Source organism: Ricinus communis, chromosome 5 (genome assembly GCF_019578655.1).
Source record: "Ricinus communis isolate WT05 ecotype wild-type chromosome 5, ASM1957865v1, whole genome shotgun sequence".
Taxonomy (NCBI): domain Eukaryota; kingdom Viridiplantae; phylum Streptophyta; class Magnoliopsida; order Malpighiales; family Euphorbiaceae; genus Ricinus; species Ricinus communis.
In genome coordinates, this window is record NC_063260.1 from 7402668 (window position 1) to 7425221 (window position 22554).

Here is a 22554-nt window from a genome sequence, read left to right on the forward strand (position 1 = left end):
ATTTACTAGGCTAATCACTTGTAAGGTTAGGAGTTGGAACAGTGAGAGCCCAAGTTAATGCCAATTTTCCGTCATTCAATTTTAGCTGTATACAACATTAAAACTGCAGACGAGTTCATGTCAAACACACATTATAGCAAACCTAAGCTATTATTTGTGATGGATAACTACAAAGTGGATTTGTTTGAAATTGATGACAGTATTAGACTCTTCTCTCCTCTGCTGATTGCATACTTCTTGATGATTGCCTGTTTTCTTGAGTTTTGCAGTACGTTAAAACCTCATTTAGATTCTCATTTTCAATCTGTACATCCAGTGTCTTTGCCTGATACATCTTTATGATTACCAGCATTGCCACTGCCAAAATACATAATAGGACCTTCAAGAATTCGGCAGAAACATCACCTATAATTGAGTTCTTGATTGAAGAATCTGCACAAGAAATTAGACTGAATATCAGCCAATTTGCTGAGTAATTCTGCTAGTTCTGATAAGCTAGAAAGAAAGAAAATAAAACGGGAAGTTTCTCAGTCTTCTTTTATTTAATCTTTTTTCCAGTTCTGGATCATTGTCAATAATGGTATACTTTAAGAAAATTCTATTCTTAGACGTTAAGGCAGAGAGATGTTTCTATGCTTGTAAGTCTTATAAAATATTCGATGAATTATTAAAACTGAAAACAATTATAAATGAATTATATGGAAACCAGTATCTAAAAGAATGAAACATGGAAAGAAAACAAGATTACGAATGGAAATTACCTGGAATTTCAGAATCTTCATATTGAGGCAAGCTCCAAGTTAATCCAAGGCCAAAACTGTTATCAGCAAGATAAGGACTAAATGAAAATGGAATAGCAACAGTTTTAATTGGTATGCAAGAAACAGGAATAACAGGTAAAGAAGATTCAACAGTGTAAACATGATGCTTAAAACCACTTAAGCATGGAATCTCTGCAAAAGAAGAGGAAAGCTGAGTTGAGCAATTGAGATATGTGTAGTTCTTGACAGTATAGTAATACTGAAATGGGGTAACTGAAAGGTTGAGATTAAGAAAAACTTCGTGGACACAATTCTTGGGATCAAGAAGATCAAGTTTCCTGATATCATAGGAGATGGACTTCACAACCAATTTTCCATAATTGGGGAAGTGAATCATGGTTGTGTTAACTCTGCAAGAAAGTTCAAAACCAGGGAGGCCGCAGTGGGGTTGCTGCTGGCTTGATTCTTGGAAAGGGAAAAGAATATCAGGAGCAGCATCAGCGCACTTGAGAGTTTGGCAGTTGGCTTCAAGACCCTTAATGCTAAGAAACATGGTAGAAAGGAAAAGAAAGATAGCAGAATCCATTTGTTGGAGTACCAAATTAAGACTATCACTTCTATTTCCTTTTCTAAAATGTTACAAATATATACAGAGAGAGAGAGAGAGAGAGAGAGAGAGAGAGGGAGGGTGTGGATGATTTCTCTATTTTCTCACCAAGATTAGGAAAATTAATTTGTTTAGCCCTCAAGACTTGCACTCACTTTACTGTTAATACCAAGAAGGCACCTTTGTAGGTAAACTTCCTCGGCAAACAAAGAACATTAAGTTAAGCATTTGAAAGCAAAAGTGAAAAGGAGAGCTTCACCAGTCAAGAGTGTTTAAGACGACTAGGCCAGGTCAAATTTACGAAAGCTTTCAAGCCGCCCTGAAGTAATATGACCATCATATACTTAATTGTTTGGGTTAGTTTATTTTGCTTTGGTGGTCTTCCATTTTTGCTAATAAAGAATGAAATACATCAAAATTCAATTAGCTTTACCTCAATGGTACTGTTGAAAATTGAGATTCCAATTTAAAATTTAATTTTTTCCAAAGAAATAAAGATCTTGCCAATTAATTTTTGTGGATCCAAATTTAATTTTTAAAATTCGTGACAAATTCGGCAAGATTTAGATTTTATATTCGCAGATACCTATTTAATATTAATAATTTACTTGACTTCTCCTTTGTCTAATTAGTATTTTTATTTCATGTTATTTTATTAATTTAATTTGTGATCTTAAATTTATTAATATTTATACATTAGTAGTTTATTAAGTAGCTATATATTTTATTATTAAAATTTATTTATTTAGTGGGTAAAATATTTGTTACTCAATTAATACTCGTAAAATATATTTATAAATATAAAAAATAATCAAATTTAAAGTACTAGCAGAATTTGAGATAAATATATATAATAAAAGTAAATTTAAAACAGATCGAATAATTTTATTTTAAATATGTTGGGATACAGATACTTCTTTTGTTCTTTTCTGAGCCATTCAGATTGGAGAAAGAAAATTTGAGTTGGAGAAAGAGGTTGAGAGTGATGGGCTCATTTTTTCCAGTTAAAACAAGACTCATTTCGGCCCTCTAATATCTGAATCGAAAGTAAAGTTTACTTGGGCATATTTGTTTTTCGACCCAAATATTATGAGCAGAAAATGACCTTTTTCCCCTTCCAGTGCAGTCAATTATGTTTGCAATTTTAATTTTAATTTACTTGGACTCTTCTCCCTGACCCTTTCAACAAGACTTGCCAATTAATTATCCAAGACTTTATTTATTTGGTCAATTTGCAGGAGGAGAAAGAAGTGGTTTCCGTTGCTATTTGGACCGATAATTTGATAATAATAAAAAAATAAAAATAAAAAAGGGAAATTAAGACCTTTCTTTGTCCTCTCCCCTCAACCAAATGATACAGCTCCCCTTGCGAAAACTAAAGAACATAAAGAGAAAAAAAAAAAAAAAAAAAGCAGACGCACACGAGTGAGAAACAGTAAAATAGAATCAAAGATCATTTATAAAATATAAACAGACTTATAATTATAGCGTTCAGTTTTAACAAATGGAACAGCCAACATGATCTTACAGCTTAATCATGGCTTCTTCATCATTCAATCTGAATTCAGAAATGTTGCAAATCCAAGAACAAAATAAAAACAAATTGGATTCGAACACTCACGGTTTATATATTACTAATAAATCACATTCCTCAAATTTGATAGAAATCTATCAAGAAGCCAGAAAGGGTTATGTACTATGACTTGTACAGATTTTGGATACAGGACCGAGCTTAAGTAGCTCAAGTAAAATCATACACTTAGAAGAAAAAACTGTAAGCATGAGAGAAGTAGGCCAGATCATGGCGCTGCAGAACAAATGCTACAGGATTCAAATAATTAGACCATAGACGTGCTCGCTGATACACTAAAGAGCATATACTAAAAGTAGAAACAACAGAAAAGACCCCAGGATGGAAAGAATAGGAAATGCAGGAAAATTCTACATGAGTTCCCTTGCTAGCTTTACTGGTTTTTCCTTTAAAAATGCAACATCACCGTTGGGCACGGTCAGCAGATGATGATCTGAATCCTCTCCTTCACTCTCCAGTGACATAGATGATCCCATAGATTCCAACCCATCATCATCTGTAATAGTATAATGCTGATGTAAGAATCAAGTATACTGTGGATTTCCACTTAATCCATGATGTGAGACATAAAGTTACCAAATAATACATAATCTTCTTCATAGAAGAATACATTTATACAAGCAGGCTTCATCTTTGCTATTTGCTAATAGAAACTGAAATATATAATGCGGGCTGAACTACCGTGACAAGTTGAACGACCATGAGAAAATTTAAGCCTTACTATAAGAAATTCTCACAGCCAGAGGGAAACCATCAATAAACCAAGCTTACCAGAATATGCTGGATGATCGGGGAGATGTCTAACAGCTGTTATCTGAATGCTTTCGGGAAGTAAACAATTACAGAAAGAACCTGAAACTTGAAATCAAAGCTCCTTGATCAGATACAAAAGCTCATAAGAAATAAGTGCACCACGATAAAGCTAAGGAGTTTTAACAAACATTGCTGCCACAATTTAACTGTATTAGCCATTCCATAAATATTTCAAACTATTTGCAGAAATTGACCTTCTTATGATATGAGATTGCAAGTAAATAAAAAGTAACGACTGAAATAAAAACAGTTATTGATACAGTAGTAGGTTAAAAATAATTCTAACTTCTAACAATGAGAAACACGCAGAATTGGATGAATAGGATAGAGAGTGCCAGATCTAAATGCTGCTTAGTGAACTCCATTATAGCTTCTCATGTAATGTATAAATGCAACTCACCTACCCGAGCCAGCCGATTTACCCATCCAGGAATAGGCTTTCCAGTTAGTTGCATACAGACTTCATCAGTAAAATGGTTGCAATTCTTGGCAATCAAATGATAAGTGTCCCCGTGATATTTTGCAGAAAGATGTTCCATGAACGACCGAACTTCTGAACGAGATAAGCAGGTGCTGCCCAGTAACAACGAACGCCGGTAGATGAAGCCTGGACAATTTTTTGGCTCCACCTCAAATACCCCGCTGCTAGAGTATTCGTGGGCTCCAAAGCCAAATTCCATACCATGCACTGATTACAGGCCAGGTACATGCCGTGTTAATGAACAATAAAAGTTGGGAACTAAAGATCTAGAGCAAATAAGCACGTGTAGAAGTATGATACATACAAAGAAAATAAATAAACCGAGAGAGAGTAGGAAGGGTGGATTGGAAGTTGAACCATGGATGATGCTCGGCATATATGTTCACAAATAAATCTCATAACAGGTTTTAATTGTCAATGAGTTTCCAAGTTTGGTATTTTATTTATCTAATATGAAATTTATTTGAATTTTATAAGATTTCCAGTTTGTGGTCTTACTAGTTTAGAATTCATATGCAAGTTGCATTCACGTCGGTAGAATTTGACTCAAGTATAGCCAATTTGGACTAAATATGTGAAACCACAAAAAGCTCTTTTAAGCATTCCGAAAAAGTATGAGCTCATAAATTAATTCCAAAAAACCATTAATGCAAATCTTTTGTACCAAACAAGCTCTTAGCCTCCATTTTGTTGTGTAGCTATTTTCTGTTAAGTAAATGATAACTCAAAGATTAAAATTTACAAAGTTGGAAAGTAAATGAAAAGTATAAAATAAATTATATGTTCGGTTAGACAACATATGGCAATACTTATAGAGTAATTAATACTTTTTAATAAAAGAAAAAGTTAATCTCTAGCTGTAATTGCCTTCTTTCTTTATTTTGCATAAAAAAATTCATATATTATTAGTATAAATTCTTAAAATTACATCTGATTTCTAGTAAAAGCAAAAAATTTGTATATACCTGAGTATAAAAGAAAAGTACAAAACTAAGTAGCTAACCGACACGCAAGCGTTGGCAATTTTGTTTCTTCTGACCACCTAAACCTGAGGTCAATTTGAAGTCCTATACCAATCAACCAAGTTATTGAATAACATTTCTAACCTGTCTCATATTTAAATTCAGTCACTCAGGAACTGGCAGCCATTCGTTGACTTCAAAGAATGTACAAAATAAAAAAGATCTTTGGATCTAAACAGTTCTTTTACCCAGATGCCCTAATAGGAAGATCAAGTTTAGTATTTACAAGATTGTTGGAGTAATTTGTTCCTCCACTTCTTTTAAACAAGCCTATTCTTTAACTAAATATGTAAAAACTAAGAGAATTTTGTAATGTTCCGATTCCTTTCCATAGTGATGTTATAGAAATATGTACACTAAAAAGTAAATGACATGTTTATAAGTTCTTAATAGTAATTCATATGAAAAATGAAAAGAAAATAGTGCACTCAATGGCACTTCCTTTTGATACGGTTATTTTCTGTAGAAATTTGATGAGTCTTTTTTTAACACTAATGGTTTAGTACAAACACCATAGTACAAACACCATGGTTTAGTACAAACACCATAGTAATTTTATGTTTGATTCCTTCCTTTTTCTTCCTTTTTTCTCCTCTTTGCGGAAACACGTTTCCGATTTTAATTTAATACAAGAATGGGTCCAAAGCATTTCGGCAAGTTTATTGGAGGTTTTATTTCCAAAATGAATCTGAAACACGGAAACATTGATCAGGTGAAGTTGTGCATCAATAGGAACATTATTTATTGTTACACCGAGAATAAACATAAATCTTCAAGAAATTAGGATAGAAAAAATCTAATGATATCAACTATCATGATAAATAATGCTAGTCATGCTCCATGATGTACATAATGAGCTTTAAGCTCAATACGGTATAGTTATCATCTTGCTCAGTTGGATATGGATATGGGTGTTTGATACTCTCCCAAATAATGGATTCAATAATGAAAGATTAAGCTTAGAACTGCTTGTGTATCTATGCAGAAGCATAAAATTTCCAGCCTTTCCATGGCAATAAAAAGTGATTCTCTAGCATAGCTCTTGCAAATTTACTGTCTGTTTAAGATAATGTTTGGCAAAAGCGCTTTTTGAAAAAAAAAGAAAATTTAACCTTTTGAGTTTTGAAAATTACCTTCAAAACAGAGATGTAGGTAAATTTATGATTTTAAGCCTGCTTTTCTAACACCCGAAAATTCTAAATAGGCCCTTATTGCAACCTCACTATGGATTTAGTATCCATAATTGTATCTTTGAGCAATATCCACATTCTCTATCAATTAAGCTTTATTATAGCTATTATTATTGCCCCTAGTGCTTAAGTGACACTCAACCGAATCGTAAACCTATGTTTCTCATTCTAAACAGATCAAAGTATGGTTCTCTTACTATGGAATCTCAATCAAACACAAAAGGGGAAAAAAAAAAAAGATCTAAAAGCTAAAAGCTTTACCAAGGAAATACTGACATTCAAGTTGATGAGCAATGCTATTATCAAACTAAACTAAATTAAGTAGGAAACAGAAAAGTTATAGCATCAAACACCATAAAATACACAAAAATCTGCACATTTACCTTCAATGCCAGAATGGAAGACCCCAAGGCCGAACCAATAAAGGTAGTTATTAACAGGAGTAAGATCATAAATGTTTAGATACAACAAGGCACCATTACCCTGCTGCTCCTTATCAGAGGTTGAACTTGAACTCAAACTGGAGCTCAATGGAAACAACCGCATTGTTTCCCCTCCTAATCAACAGCAATTCTTCAATTCCCGGTCCTATTCTTTATCACAACCTCACCATCTTCCACTCCAAAAAAAAAAAAACCTAACAGTTTAAGCAAAATTAAAACTAGAAAAGGCAAAACTATAGATTAAATAAAAAAAAAAAAAAGAAGAAGAAGAAGATATCTTTATTCCTGCAATTACATTCTTGCAATTTCTTTCTGGAGGACCAAACAGAGTTATACAACATAATTGAACTTACCAATTGAATCAAAAGGAACAGAATTTCCCGAAGAAATTGAAGCAAGAAAACCCTAAATAGCTGACAAATTAAACAAAGAAATAGAAGGCAAAAAAGAAGCAGAAAAGAAAATTAAATGGGTAGAGAAAAAACTTACCAAAGATTCAATCTTTATTGGGGTTTATTTTGTTGTGAATTTAAGAAACTTTTAAGTGTTCCAGATCGGTAAGAGTTAAAAGAGGGAATTAAAGAACTTTTCTGGTGTAATGATGTTTTTAGAAAGGGAAAAAGAAAAGAGAGATGACATGAAACTTGAGGATTGTGTAAATAAGTGAATAAAATATATAAAGGGAACCTTTATTTCTTCTCCATTAATCATTGATTTCTTTTCAAATAAAAATAATTTCAATTTTCTATTACTATTAAAACAATAATTAATTTTCTCAAAGAAAACAATTTATTTAAATAAAAGCATTCCTTCACTATGTTGATGTCTTCTTCTTTCCTTTGTATTTCAGACTTTTTTCAAAAAAGTTTTTTTTTTTTTTTTTTTTTTTGTTGTATATCGAATTTATATGCTTAAAGCTTATCATAGAGTATTTTAGACTATGAACAAATATGCTAAAATTGTTTGATTGTGGTTATTAAAATTTTAGAAGTAATACTCTAATAATATAAAAAAATAAATTAGAGAAGAAAATTAATTCATGCTTATACCAAAACTCAAAATTAAAATAAAATGTGAGGGCTATTAAATTGGCCGTTATATTAACTATATACTTAAACTGTATACTAAGAATATCTATGTCATTTAATTTAAGTTATTTTATCATGCATGGGAACTGATAAATATCAACCAAAAAAAAAGTATATAAATTATTAACTCTTTCCTTCATAAGGAGGTAACGTGCCATTACAAATTAACTGGAGCAAATTGACTTGAAAGTTATTTCTGCATGCTCCATTGTTCCTTTCTGTTGGTATGCATTGAGCAAATATATGTATATTTTTATTTACCTTTTTATCAGTGAATTAGTGTTAAGTACTTTATAATTTATTTTACAAAAAGGCATAGTTGAATTACATTGTAAAATAAGTGTAAGGACTGCTGAATTAGGACCTTATTACAAAGATAGTGACCATTTTGGATTAGCTTTATGATCTTATTCAAGTACTTCCCTTCATATTGTCCATCTCCTAGAACAAAAGATAAAATGCATAATATGACATGATTAATTCAATGAGCCATCTCAGCCCAGATAACTCTTGTACTTCTGGGACAGCTTAAATAAAGTTTTCCTGGAAAAGCAAGCATTTCAGGGAAAGTTTCAAGACCTGATATGATATATTCTGTCGCTTAAAAATCCAGGACAGCATCTTAAACAAAAGTTAGTAGTATAGAGTTTTGCAAAATATGATTTAGAAATAGAAACCTGCACTGCAGCTCTATTCTAAGTCAGGAAATGACTAGTTGGCCAAGTCACTTGCTGAATGATCACTTTATAATTGAGAAAGAAGATGTCCAGTATAGCATGACCACAAATTCTATTATCAGAGAAAATGGGCTGTGCAGACATAATGGGACCATTATTGATTGGCATGAGGATATCACATGGTGTTGTCTATCCTTTGCCTATGACCCTGACATGCTGGTGGAAGAATGAAGGATTTTTGTTAGTTCTCAGCAAATAAGGACGGACAAATGACTAGCAAATATACAGCAGCTATGAGGTTGCAGCAAATGCACTTGAAAATAAGAGGAAATGAAACAGCAGAAGTATCCCCCTAATAATGTCTATTTCTTTTCATTTCATTGATGTTTACAAGAGAGAACGAAAAAGCAAAAATTACAATCATTACTAGACATTTTGTATCTGCAAAATACAGAGTAATTGAGTTGTTAAACAGTAAGTTTTAGCCACTAATACCCTCAAATAAAGATACATATACTTAATACATCAACATTTGAAAATATATCCTTAGCTTTGAATTATCTTAGGAAAATCTCAATTCTAAGGCTCCTCCTTGAGATTTTTCTTAGAGACTCCTACTTTTTCCTTTAGAACAAGAAACTTAGAATGGAAGAGCTTTCAGCAAAATGAGCTTGCAGCTTGCTGATCATTTCAGCAACTGTCAATTTCTTTAAATCACAAGACTCTTCAATGGCAGGTACCTTAGCCTCAAACTTCTCAGCTAAGTTGATCAATATCTTCTTAACTACTTTGTAGTCATCAACTGATTCACCATACAGTCTTATTTGGTTTAACAGTTTTAGCAAATTTGAGGAGTAATTTGTGACACATTAGCTCTCTTTCATTTTAGCATTACAAACTCTCTTTTGAGAGTCAATGTCTTTACTGATTTAACTCTGTGACTTCTTCAAGTTCCTCCTTCGATTTGTCCCTCACTTGCTTTGTAGTAGCAAGATGCATGATCCTTGTGAAACAGGACCAGATAAGGCTGAATGAGTGCAGGTGACAGCCTTACCTCTCTTTTTTTTCTCCTCCTCGTGTTGCTTAATCTGAGCTAAAATTGGATTAGCTCTAAGTTGGGAAGCTCTCGGTCATGCTCTACAATAGCCCCTAAACCCAAGAACTTCAAATAGGACTTCATCTTCACAACCCAAATCTGATAATTTTTCCAGAAATTTGAGGAACAACATTAAAGCTTCCTGAAGTCATCAAATCTCTCAAACGTGTTTAAACTCTGGAACACTCACCTCAAATTTTCATCTTGAATCTCACAGCCCCTTAAAAAGAAGGCTCTGATACTGCTGTTCGTTTTCAGCAAATCAGGATGACAAATGACTGGCAAATGTACAGCAGAAATTCTACAACAGTAATGAGAGAATTGCAGCAAATGCACTTGAGAATAAGAGGAGAGGCTACAGCAGAAATATTCCCCCAATAGTGGCTGTATTTATTTTAATTTCATGATATTTGTAACAGGAAAATAAATAGCAAACATTACAGTAATTACATGGACACTTTGTATCGGCAAAATACAGAATAATTGAATAATTACTGCCTAATCTGAAATAAGACATGCTAAACAGTAAGTTTAGCCCTCTAATACATAAACACTTCAAAATATATTTTTAGCTTTAAACTATCTTAGAAAAATATCAATTCTAAAAATTTTATTTTCTTTTTCACAAACCATGAGTACATGAATTAGCAAATCAAATTTTAATTATAACTTATTAACAGGTATAATATCACAAATTATACGTAGTGGTCACAAAGTAAAATATAATGAACCAACTCTAACCAAATCTAGAGAAAATGGAAAAGTGAGCAGAGCCGCACAACCATCGGTCAATAACTCGAACCCAATTCCTCCAGTCTTAAGGAGACGTGACCAGTAGACGAAAGTCCAGCTCTAGTTTTGACAACTAATGGATTGGCCCCGTTGAGGCAGAAAGTTTTGCATTCTAAACAAGTGCCAAAGTTCTAACTTTATTTGCAGAAGAAAATTATATGTATATATATTAGTAACAGAAGAAATTGTGATTGTGCTAACTTATACAATAGTCACATTCTATCAATAGAACTAAGAATATTTACATTGAAAGAAACTTTAGATTTTACATGTTATAAACTAATCCGCACCCAGTGAACCAACGAGAGTACATGTTATATATCAGCTGTAACATCCGGAAAACATAATATTTACTCTTACACTGTTAATCTCATGTTCTTGCACTATTCTTGAACACGCCAAGTGGAAAACAACAGATGCATTCCACAACAAGAAAGTGATGGTAAGCATTTTGAATAAAGGACTGCTTAGATGGCTTCAATTGACAGTGCAGTTGATATTTTCGTTGTCGACCACATTATAGTACAGGCAGGATAGCCTTCCATCAAACTTGGAGACTAACTTATGAGCAGATAATCCGCAGTAACGTTTCCCCAAACGAGCAATGCAAATATCTATAATTTTCTTGAACATGCTGTCTCCTTGAATTAATGGTTGCTTCACAAACTCAACTAAAGGCATCCACTTCAAGAAGGGAACAGAAAGGCTCAGGAGTTAGAGATTAGCTGTGATTCCAAATGATTATGCAGATAAAATAACTCAGGCTTAATGTCCATTGATCTTTGTTGATCCTTGCGTGCAATCTTATGATGAGATTAATGCATATGGTTCAAAGAAAAGAAGATTATAAAACCGGCAATGTATCCACTCATTCTGCACCTTTAATACCAATATTTGACTGTGACTTAAAGATCACTGATTCACTATGAGAACAACCAATGCTTAACATCTAGACAATGATCTAAAAGCCCTTGGAATGTCCTTAATTTTATTGTTTCAATCAAATTTTATATTCTGTTTCATTTTGTTATCCACAGAAGAGATAGAAAACACTAACACGTAAACAGGAGCTATAGAAAGATATATCCTAAAGTCCACTTAAGACTCATATGCAAGAGAAAAGAAAGTATCATTTTGCAAAGAGGAAATATTATGGAAATATGAACCGTGTAAAGCTAGCCTGACAAAACTGTGAAGCAGGCTATTTACCTTGGCTGCTTGAATTTCAAGATCATCGACAATTATCTGAGTTGATAAAGGTTTCAACATGCAGACAAAGAACAAATCTGATTTATCAAATGCCAAATTGTGCGCATGCCTGAAATGGAGAGCAGGAGACATTTAATAAACACAATGTAGAAGCAAAGTATAGCTACCGTCTATACCTTGGTTTTTAGAGGTCAGTACTAGATACTTGAAAATCATTGCTTGTGTAAATGAACTATTAGCTAAACCATACATAACATTTAGTCCTCAAGAAATGATGCTCCAAATGGGAAATTATCATGCCATTATCATGATTCTTTTAATTAGAGCACATATTGAGGTTATATTAATAGCATTAATTCCCACTAGAAGCAATGATTGTTACATCTCCAAGTCCTTTTGTGTCGTCGTAATTACCTGAATGCGACAACTTCTAGGAACTCTGTATCAATCTGCAATGTAAAACAACAGGCAGCTAATCAACATCATTAAGCAGTCTAATTTTTTCAAAGGCTTGTGATAGACAGTAATATTCATGGTAGTTAATATAAATTTTAGAGAAAATAAGTGAAGTAAGAAATTCTTACACCAGTTTCCTCCTTCACCTCTCTCATAGCTCCAGTATAAATCTCCTCTGACTGATATAGCATACAACACAATTAAAATTAAACAAAGTGAATTGTTATTTCTTTTTGTTCATTTTAATTTCCAAAATTGGTATGGTCATGGTTTTGTTACCTCATGAATGAAACCAGTTGGGATTTTCCAGAGACCAAGAAAGGACGGAGCACAGAATGTCTCCTGTACTACGAGAACCTGAAAGTGGGAAGCAAAAGATCGGCATAAGCATACAAAAAAAATGCACCCAAGATGTTGCATTGCAAATGAAGATACTGTAAAACGAGATTCCAAAGAAAGAGCAAGAACTGCAACATATGAAGTGCAGAACATGTCTACGCTAAAACAAACACTGCACAGAAAAAGTCAGACAAACTTTAAACAAATGTAATATCAAGCGTAAGAGATGCTCTTTATTCATCTAACTTGAGCTCAGACAGTCAACAATGATATTGCTTTCTAACTGTTATTAAAGATACCTCATTCTTGTCATTGATAACAAATCCCCCAACCCCTACTTGATGTGTAGCATTAGCAGGAAGCATACAAGGTCCCTCAGGAAGCCAGTAAGTCAACATGACATATCCTGGTTCTGCATGGTGATACTGGAAGCCTTCCTGTAATGAGTTTTTCATCTTAGGGATATATGGATTATCAAATAGTACATTAATTAGCAGGATCACCATTAAGGAATCATCTAGCTTCTGAAGTCATTTGACGAACTTTACACAATCCCAAGAGGATCAAAATGTAGGTTGTCTTCCAACTTTCAATTCAGTATGCTGAAAATTCAAGGATAGAAGATACCTTTACGGCAATGGGAACAAGCTCTGATCGTTCCAATGGCAACTTAAGCCAAATTCCCTTCTTTCCCTGCAGTTAAGTGATACAATAAACTGTGAATTTAATGAAATTATAGGTTTTCTGTAGATTGTCGCTCTATATTTCAAGAAATATATAGAAGCAAAGGAATTCAAAGGAAAAGGAGAATATTTAAATCATGTCCATATCCAAAACCATTCTATACATGCTACAAGATCTTATATGATTGCGACTATACAAACAATATAAAAAGTTTTTTCGGTGTGAAGAAGCAGAAAAGTCGAAGGCACCTAACAAGCAAGAAAATTTGTAGTTCTGAATCCAGGCAATCAACAATCAACACTAGTCTTTCCTAGTCTTTATCTGAGAGACACTTAATATATCCAAAATCTTTCCCCTACGCATGAGTAGGCAATGAAGTTCAACGTAAATGCATAACCACAGAACATTAAAAGGTGGGGTGAAGGAGTTAACGGTAACAAGATTGCTTAGATTGGTTTTCTTTCAAACATATGACAAAGCAATAAAATTACACGAAGAAATGGTATTCGGATAGTGACAAAACTCACCGTTATTTTCCAATGAGAAAGAGAAAGATGAAGGGAAGATGCGAAATCATCTGAGTTCTTAGGTAATCTATTTGAATCAACAACAACTCCTCCATACTCATCATCAAATGCATCAAGAATTTTCGCATTTCCAGAAAATAGAGTTGAATTAGCACCATTTGTCCCATTAGTCCGATACAGATAGTTCTCTGCAACAATATTTTCTTGGCCAGCTGAGATATGTTTCTTTGACAGATAAGTACCATTTGAAGAACTTGAACAAGAAACCTTCAGAAATACCCCTAAACATAAGAAATTAAAGATTAAGTAGACAAACAAGAAACCATCAAACAGAAAAACTTGAAATAAAAAATTTCTCTATAATGAAATGCCAGTTCTTGAGTTACCCTTTTACCCATACAAGCCATATATACGGCCATTAATAGATGAATGCAAGCTATAAATTTAAGAACTAATTAACATAGAAACCGACCAGAACAGCAAACGAAACTAGACCTAAACGTCCCAACACAGACCAAAACAGAACATTTCCATGTAAAAAAAAAAATTATGAATTAACGCTTTGTTTGATTGGCAAGAACATAAAAGAAAAGTAGACAAGAAAACGTAACCCAACAAAACTAATTCAAGGGCTAACACTAACCTCTGCAAGACCAAATAAACTCTGGAGATAATCTAACACCACCCACATGCCTTAAACTTGGACAAGGACTGGAACGTGTCGTTGCCATGAGAGCTATCTCAGATGAAGACACAGATTTAGAATCAAGAAACTTCAGCTCCATTAGTGACTGCAGTATTTAAAAAATCCCAACCACCTTAATTAACACTATCCACAAGTCACAACCCCAGTAGAGAATTTATATATCCAGTGGCAAAGAATAAATTTGTATATCCACTAATGGAAAAAATGATGATTCCAACAAGAAAATGTTATGGGATTAATCGTCATTTAGAGTCAAACTAGAGTTTGCAATTGCATGACTAAGCGAAAATCTTATTTTCCATTGGACATTATAACGAGCAAAAATAAGTGACACCGATAGAAGTTTCAAAAAAAAAAAAAAGGAAAAGAAAAAGAAAAAGAAAATTCTTTCTACGTGGTAACAAGTTAAAAACACATGATTTTTGAACTAAAGTACAAGTGTATATTGTAGAAAAACACAAAAATTAAAACTAGTGGGATCAACCGAACTTAAGGTTTTAATATGTGGTCAGAAATGGGTGGTGAGTGAGGTTACAACAGACAAATAATGCAGGAAGATGCTTGAAAAAGGAAAAGAAAAATCTCCTTTTTTCTATTGATTTATTTCTTTGTCTAGCTAAATGAAGGAAACGAGGTAAATCTGCCGATTAGGTGCAGTGAGTCATGTCATGCGTGTAAGAGGAGGACAGTTGTCTGTTTCAAAATTGGTTGGGACATGGTTTTGTTACGCGCCTTTTATGATAGCGTGGGTTGGAGCCTGTTGATCCATTCACATATAAATGATTCAAAACAATTAAACACACTGCAACAGTGATACTTGTCTATAAATATTTAGACTTTGAGATTGCATAATTAATTATTTTAAAATAAATAAATATTTATTTTTTATTTATATATATATATATATAGGTATTTTTCATGCACTTAAATTTGGCAACAAATTCAGAACCATTTACAGATTAGAGGTGTAATCAAAAGGATAAACTATTATATAATGCTAGCATCTTCGGTTTTAATAAAATTTGAAATCTTGTCTAGGGCTCGCATCTAAGCATATTCCCATTAAGATCTTAGATATGGTTAAGGTTAATTTGTCTCCAGTGATGTCTTAATTGCCAGGATTGTTGCTTTCTCTTTCAATGTTTTGACACCATCACTCTGTTGTTTAGTGAATTCAGATCCATGAACACCCCTGTAATTGCTTTCGAATTCCCATCTTTGAGGATCTTAATGGTCATATTTAGGATGTTTTTTAATTATTATATTTTTTTCAATTTTTTTATTATAATATAGAAGAAAAGTTCATAAAAATTTCTTCTTCTTCTCTGCTATTTCCTTATGTTCAATCATACAGAACTAACGCTAAGATCATGTTTTTTTTCTGATGGGCTAAAGTTTTTGTAATCCAGTACAAGCAAATCCACTGTTTATGAATTCTACGATATAAAATTATACAAAACTTCTAAAAATATTTTACCTCATAAATAGGATATCTCTTCGTAATATTTTTGAAGCAATGATATATTAGTATCAGTCCCATAATTCTTTCAAATATAATAAGAACATATGAATTATAATAGAATTATAATTTAAATACACTAAAAATATGATAGCCAAAACTACACTCTCATTTCTGTATCAAAAAGATAAAATAAAATAACATCTCATTTGAAATTTAAATAACACAATATGAAAGTCATTGAGATGTACATATAAATTTTTATTCTGAATTATGATCAGATGATAAAAATGACGAATTAATTTTTTTTTTTAAAAAGAAAATTTTAAATATTTCATCTCTCTTTCATAACATTAATTTAGAGCGCTGATTTTATCTCATCTTTTTACTAATTAGAGCTTTGACTGCCGGTTTGTTCTTGCGAAATTAACTATTATTCCCAATTGCAGAGTCCTCAGCTCCAGAATAAGCAATGCATGCAGCTAAGCACATCTCCTTGCAATTGTCAAAGGAGGCAGTGTCTGAATTTGCACTGAATTTTGAGCATCTCCCATAGCAATCTCCATAGCAAGAGCTCTCCGCCACTGACTCGGTGCTAGCCACTTGCCAGGGCCAACCCCAGGCTTCTCCAACCTTAAAACATACAAACATGACAAGCATTGCAATGAGGACCGTTTTGGTGATTTTGCTTCTTGCCATATGTTTTTATGTTTTATTTGGTTCAATTGAATGGGGTTGGAAGAGGAGGTATTATTTTGTTGCACAGGGTAATGTCAAGAAGGAATGCCTGCAAGATTGGTGGTTTTTGTAAGGGCTTTTAACAATGTTTTGCTGGCAGCTTAGAAAGCTAATGGTGCAGAGATAAAATTGGGAAGCTAAAATGTTATTTTTTGACTACCATTTTCTTAATTTGGAGAAAGGCTTAACAAAAGATGTGTTTATTTCTTCTAGTTTTAGAACTTAATTTGTTGTTTTCGTAATATTAGCAGAATCTGAAGTTGAAGCACCCAATTAGTTCCTTTTGAAAAAAAAAAAAAAGGAAAATATAGAAACAACTACATTTTGGTATTAGTTGTTGTCATTCCTTATAAAAAGAATCCACTAATTTGAATATAAAGATCTATAGTACTTCTCATAAATTTGCAATTTCGCCCTTATTTTTTTAAGACATTCACAATGGTTTACAAAGTAAAAAGTATAATTTATATGTCATATCATCACTTTAACCCCCTCTCATTATATTATCATTCCCTATAAATTACATTAGACCCACAATCAAATTACATTTTTTTTTTAATAGCTCACAATACATATAAACAAATATACTTACCTTATAAACACTATTTCATTATTTTAACAAGATAACTCATTAACTTCCGCTAAATCTTTTACTTTCTGAAAATTTATTTATTTTCTAAAAATACAATATTACTAATTTTTAAAAATAAAGTTAATGATTTTTGTGGCTCTCAAAAATAATAATCTATTATTATTTTTTAAAAACTAATTGAGTAACTATTAAACAAATATCTGAACTATGCAAAAATAGAATTTAAATTAAATTAACGATTTTTCTTTTCAACCATACAAGGTAAATTATATGAAGTGAAATTAACGTAGAAATGGAACAAGTATTGAGGTTGCATTATTTAAAAGATATTATATATATACTTACAAAAGTTATCAGCTAAACTATTACAAGTGTGGTAAATATTATCCGCAAAATAGTGAGAGTATAATTGAGGTATCTAATAAAGAGATTACTCTCTTTTAATGTGCTTAAAAGATAATTTGAATATATTATAACTGTCTTTAAAAAGAAATAAACAAACAGATACTTCATTAAAATAAATTAATTAGAGAATACATGCTTAAGAGGATTAGAGCCCCAAAGCACAAGATCAGACGTTGAACTTAGTATAATTAAAAATTAAATATTAAAAAAGAAATTGTTTTTTACCGCGACGTGGCTTACGCCAAAGCATGGGCGCGTGAGAAAAATCGAGATTTTCTTTGTTAATTGACCGGAAATGCGTGGACGATATTACATCACGTGACTTGGAGATGTTGGTTATGTGGCTTTTTTGAGCGTTCTGAGAGAAATGTTGGTCTGTACAGAGAAGCAGTGAAATCATCGTCTACAATGCATCCCCATCTTTAAGAGAATCCGAATCTTTTATCAGACATTAGTCTTTATTTTTTTAATAACGTTTTCTGAACTAAGCCAAAACCCTAAATCTTTCCAGTTTTTTATATGTTTATTCTCTTGTTGGATTCCACTATCCATACACATTATGCTTGCAAATCCACCCATTCATAGCCTTATCATTCTCTACAGGCTTATTAATTTAACATAATTAATTATTTGCAAGCAAGGAAGAGTCTTTATCAAGTTTTTTTATTAAAAAAGTTGATTATCAATTCAATTGCTGTATTTAGGGAATCAACTAAAATGTGCTAATAACAAAAATAATTCAATCTCTAAACTATGGTTTTATATCCGACACATATAAGATTAAAAACGCCTGAATTCTAAATCAAACTTGACTAGATTAATTATTGTTAATATTATAACAAAACTCGATTTTTAAATTTTAACTTAAATTAAAACATGTCTATATATAGGTAACTTATGAAATAAATAAATAACCTTCCTAGCTCCAGTTCTAATTAATAAATAATAAAATCATAATTTTATTAAAAAAAAATCTTTTTCTTAACATCCATGAATAATTTAGTAATTTAATTCCCATCTCATTATATCAGTTTAAAAGCTATCTCAATATATTAAATTTTTTATTTAATATATAATATTTTAAAGTGTATCAAATAATAATAATATTATTTTAAAAATTTAAAATTCTTAATACAATAAATTAATTTCGAGCTCATGATGCTTCTAATACATTGTAAATTGTAACGTTGTTTAGCAATGTCACTATCTTCCGTCACTTCAAATGGATATTTATTCAAACTCTAGCTTGTTGTTCAGTTTTGGAAGGAAACGAAGAATCATATATTATTTAGGATAATATATTTATTTGTAAATTAAGGTTAGATATTCATTGTAAATTCGTTTTCTTAGATTTTTTTTATGGGCAGTGGACATTCGATCAATTCCATGGAATGGCTAATGAGAGGAAGCCAACAAGACTAGTGACATGGATACTGATATTTTATTAGAGATAATTATAAAAATAGTATTTAAATTTATTAAAATTTAATAATTAAGTGTTTAAATTTTTAAAAGTTATAATTTAGTGTACGTACCTATTCAAAAATTACAATTGAATGTATATAGCACGTCAACAACAAGATACAGATTATCAATATTAGCTTATTATAAAATAGTGCGTTAATTTGTTAAGATTTAATAATTAAGTGTTTAAACTTTTAAAAGTTACAATTTAATGTATAAAAATAAAAATTATTAATATTTGAGTATGTAAAACCAATCATTACACACATATATATATATATATATATATAATCTATTATAGACAAATGAAACTATTATATTTTCATAGCAAAAAATAATATTTACATGAAAGAGAGTAAATCTTTTATGTAAACAATAAAAATTACAAAGATTGATAAAAATATATAAATAAATACTATACATGTCATGAGAAGATGTATTTTAGTAATTAATATTATAGTTAAGACTGTCATTCTCAATAATAATCGATTTTGTTTTAGATGTTTACAGTGATGGATTAAAGAAGACAAAGTGTCGCTTAAAATTGGATAAAAGTTTCCTTAAAAAATTGATAAAAATATAGTGATAAGAGGGTAATGATGGTAGTAATAAAAATAATGTATTAATGCATTAAAAGTATATACTTTTTAAAGACTTTTTTGATATTTTTTTTTAATATATCAAGCGGATAATATGCATTTTAAAATTACAAGTCTGTAATTATTATTAACCTGCTATATACATCGAATTGTAATTATTTACTAAATTTACACATAAAATTATAAATTTTAACAAGTTTATATATAATTTTTATAATTATTCAGCTTTTTTTATATACTATATCAATTTCATATGCTTAAATATTAATAATTTTCGGTTTCACGTACTAAATTATAATTTTTAAGAATTTAAATATTTGATTATCAAATTTTAATAAATTTATACATTATTTTTATTTTATTATTGGACGGGGAGATCAATAAGAGCTTTGTCTTGCCAGAGTCCACGTGTGACCCCTTCCCCATCCCCAATCTTGATTTTATGATTTCTACCGGTTGCATCCCAATTGCACGAGGCATTTCTATCCTATTTTTCTTAACAGTAAACGCTTTTGCATTAGAAGTCCAAACCCAATAAAGTAGGAAGAATATACAACAGTTGACCTTAATTTATATTTTATTTTATTTTTTAAATTTCAAAAACTATTTTTATAAAACTAGATAAATTAGTAAATTTTTCAAAAATAAATTTTATATAACTAATTTATATTTTAAAAAAATTAATATATCAAATTAAAAAAAATTTAAATCTATTTTTTCAACACTAGACACAGTCCCATACAAAATCTCCCCACATGACGAGGTAGGATTAGAAAACTCTCCCTAGAGTCATAAGCAAACTCCTCCAACCCATATTCAAATATCAAATCATCAAAGCTTCTAATGCATAAACCAAAGGAATGGATGAAAAGGTGAAAGCGGGTGTTACGAGAGAGCTAGGTAGGGGCGAAATGGAAAATGATGAGAAGTATTTGGGGTCCCGGCTCTTTGGACCATATCAAGAACCCAAACTCTGAGATTCATAGAGGACCGAATCATTCAAAAAACGCATGGATGGAAACACAAATTCCTATCACAGGCTGGTCGTGAAATCCTCATCAAATCAGTCCTTACAGCTATACCTGGTTATGTGGGTACTCTCAAATTCCCCAAATCGTTCTGCAAGAAGCTCAACCGTTTTCTCTCAAGGTTTTGGTGGGATGGTAGTCCTGAGAAGTGTAAGATTGATTAGAAGGGATGGGGCAAGCTTAATAAAGCTTTTGGAGGCATGGATCTCGATGTTTTGAGGACTTTAATAAAGCTTGTCTTGCTAAACAGTGTTGGTGCCTACTGCATAACCCAGATAAACCTTGAGTGAAATTGTTAAAAGCCATCCACTTTCCATTTGAGGACATCATGTCAGCTAAAGAAAAGGCCAGTTGTTCTTGGTTATGGAATAGTCTGTTAGTGGGTAAGGACATGTTGCAGATTGGGCTGAGGAAAAATATTGAGAACGGCCAAATAACTTGGATTTGGGAAGAGAAATGGATCCCGAGCCTGCCTGGTTTTAGTATCTCAACCCCCAAAACCGATAATCTTGAAGTTGTTAGGGTGTGTGATCTCATGGATGCTAGTAACAAGGCCTGGGATAGGATGAATGTGAGCTACCTATTCTCGGAGCTAGAATCTAAAGCAATACTGGCTATTCCTATATCAAGAACAGGTAGAGAAGGTTTTTTTGTCCAAATGGTAATTATACTGTAAAATCCGGGTACAGGTGCTTGAGAGCCCCTGGTCGAGTCATCCTCAGTCTTCATCTTCCTCCAATCAAAATCTGTGCAAATACATTTGGAATTCAAAGGCTCCTCCAATGATAAGGAACTTTCTACGGAGAGCAGCTACCAACTCGCTACTGATGGGAACCCAACAGCTACCAGTGCAACACAATCTCTTCAAAAGAAAGGCAGCCTCTTCCCCTCAATGTCAGATTTGTGGCCAAGACGAGGAAACAGTTGAGCAAATGCTCTTTTTCTGTTCTCATGCCTTAGAAACATGGTTTCTATGTCCGTTGGCTTCTCTTCATTTGCAGCATGGTGGTGTGGTATACATGATACTTTTGGCAATCAAGTGGAAAACAACTTCATATCTGTTATTGTTTTCACCTGCTGGTATTTGGAAATCAAGGAGCATAGCGATTTTCTGACAAAAGACTCCTTGTCCTCAAGATACTCTGGCCAGTATTCGCCATGAGATCCAATTTTTTGATATGTCGACGGACAACGCTCTAGAGGATGATGAACCCTAGATAGATCATATTTCCAAGGTGCTTACTAGATGGATCAAGCTGCTAAAAGGATTCCTCAAACGTAATACTGATGTTGCCTGGAGCAAAGGGATAAGTCGGCCAGGGGAGCCTTTATTTCAGGAATGAGAGAGGTATACTAGTAGATGATCATGTGTTCAACTTCACCTGTGATAATGCTGCTATGGGGGAAGCTTACGTATTGAGAGAGGCATGCTACTTCGCTATCAGGATAGGAGGTGTGAAGGTATCTTTTGAAACAGACTCAAAGGTTGTAACCGATGCTATCAAGATGGTAGATATGCCGATCAGATGGGACTTAGATTCTATTATTTCTGATATCCAACGAGTTTTGGCCTCTTTCGAAGCAGCTACAATAGATTATATAAACATGAAAGCTAATACTGCAGCTGATTGGCTTGAACAATCTTGTTTTTCTTCTGCTTGTTCAAATTTATGGTTGTCAGTGCCTCCAAAAGAATTGGGGGAGATTTTGTACTCTGATGCCCTTTAGGGCCTTGCAATGCAAATGCTTTTGGATTTGCCTTAAAAAAAAAAAAACAAAGGCAACTC

The 22554-nt window shown here is 32.3% G+C and overlaps 3 protein-coding genes across 13 annotated transcripts; all 3 read right to left on the reverse strand.

Moving 5' to 3' along the window:
* Positions 1-54: 54 nt before the first annotated feature.
* LOC8286617 (putative RING-H2 finger protein ATL21A) lies at positions 55-1584 on the reverse strand. The gene is made up of 2 exons (XM_002531423.4): positions 762-1584; positions 55-432 (listed from the first exon to the last, which is right to left on the reverse strand). Exons 1-2 carry the CDS (start codon positions 1345-1347, stop codon positions 203-205), a joined length of 816 nt encoding a protein of 271 aa, XP_002531469.1. The 5' UTR covers positions 1348-1584; the 3' UTR covers positions 55-202.
* A 1387-nt stretch (positions 1585-2971) lies between these two features.
* LOC8286618 (deSI-like protein At4g17486) lies at positions 2972-7679 on the reverse strand. Of its 11 annotated transcripts, none has more exons than XM_048374726.1 (6): positions 7398-7679; positions 7262-7313; positions 6849-7084; positions 4173-4460; positions 3731-3817; positions 2972-3455 (listed from the first exon to the last, which is right to left on the reverse strand). In XM_048374726.1, exons 3-6 carry the CDS (start codon positions 7009-7011, stop codon positions 3310-3312), a joined length of 684 nt encoding a protein of 227 aa, XP_048230683.1. In that variant the 5' UTR covers positions 7012-7084; positions 7262-7313; positions 7398-7679; the 3' UTR covers positions 2972-3309. The 11 variants fall into 11 exon arrangements, with proteins under 11 accessions (XP_048230683.1, XP_025015268.1, XP_025015267.1 ...); XM_025159500.2 differs by having other exon boundaries at positions 6849-7078; positions 7398-7678; XM_025159499.2 differs by having other exon boundaries at positions 6849-7102; positions 7398-7678.
* Positions 7680-10680: 3001 nt separating this feature from the next.
* Positions 10681-15027, reverse strand: LOC8286619 (nudix hydrolase 8). Its single transcript, XM_002531425.4, has 9 exons — positions 14420-15027; positions 13777-14057; positions 13193-13258; positions 12865-13002; positions 12506-12583; positions 12355-12405; positions 12185-12219; positions 11771-11879; positions 10681-11245 (listed from the first exon to the last, which is right to left on the reverse strand). The coding sequence occupies exons 1-9, from the start codon at positions 14559-14561 to the stop codon at positions 11039-11041; spliced, it is 1107 nt and encodes a 368-aa protein (XP_002531471.1). The 5' UTR covers positions 14562-15027; the 3' UTR covers positions 10681-11038.
* Between the last annotated feature and the right edge of the window lie 7527 nt (positions 15028-22554).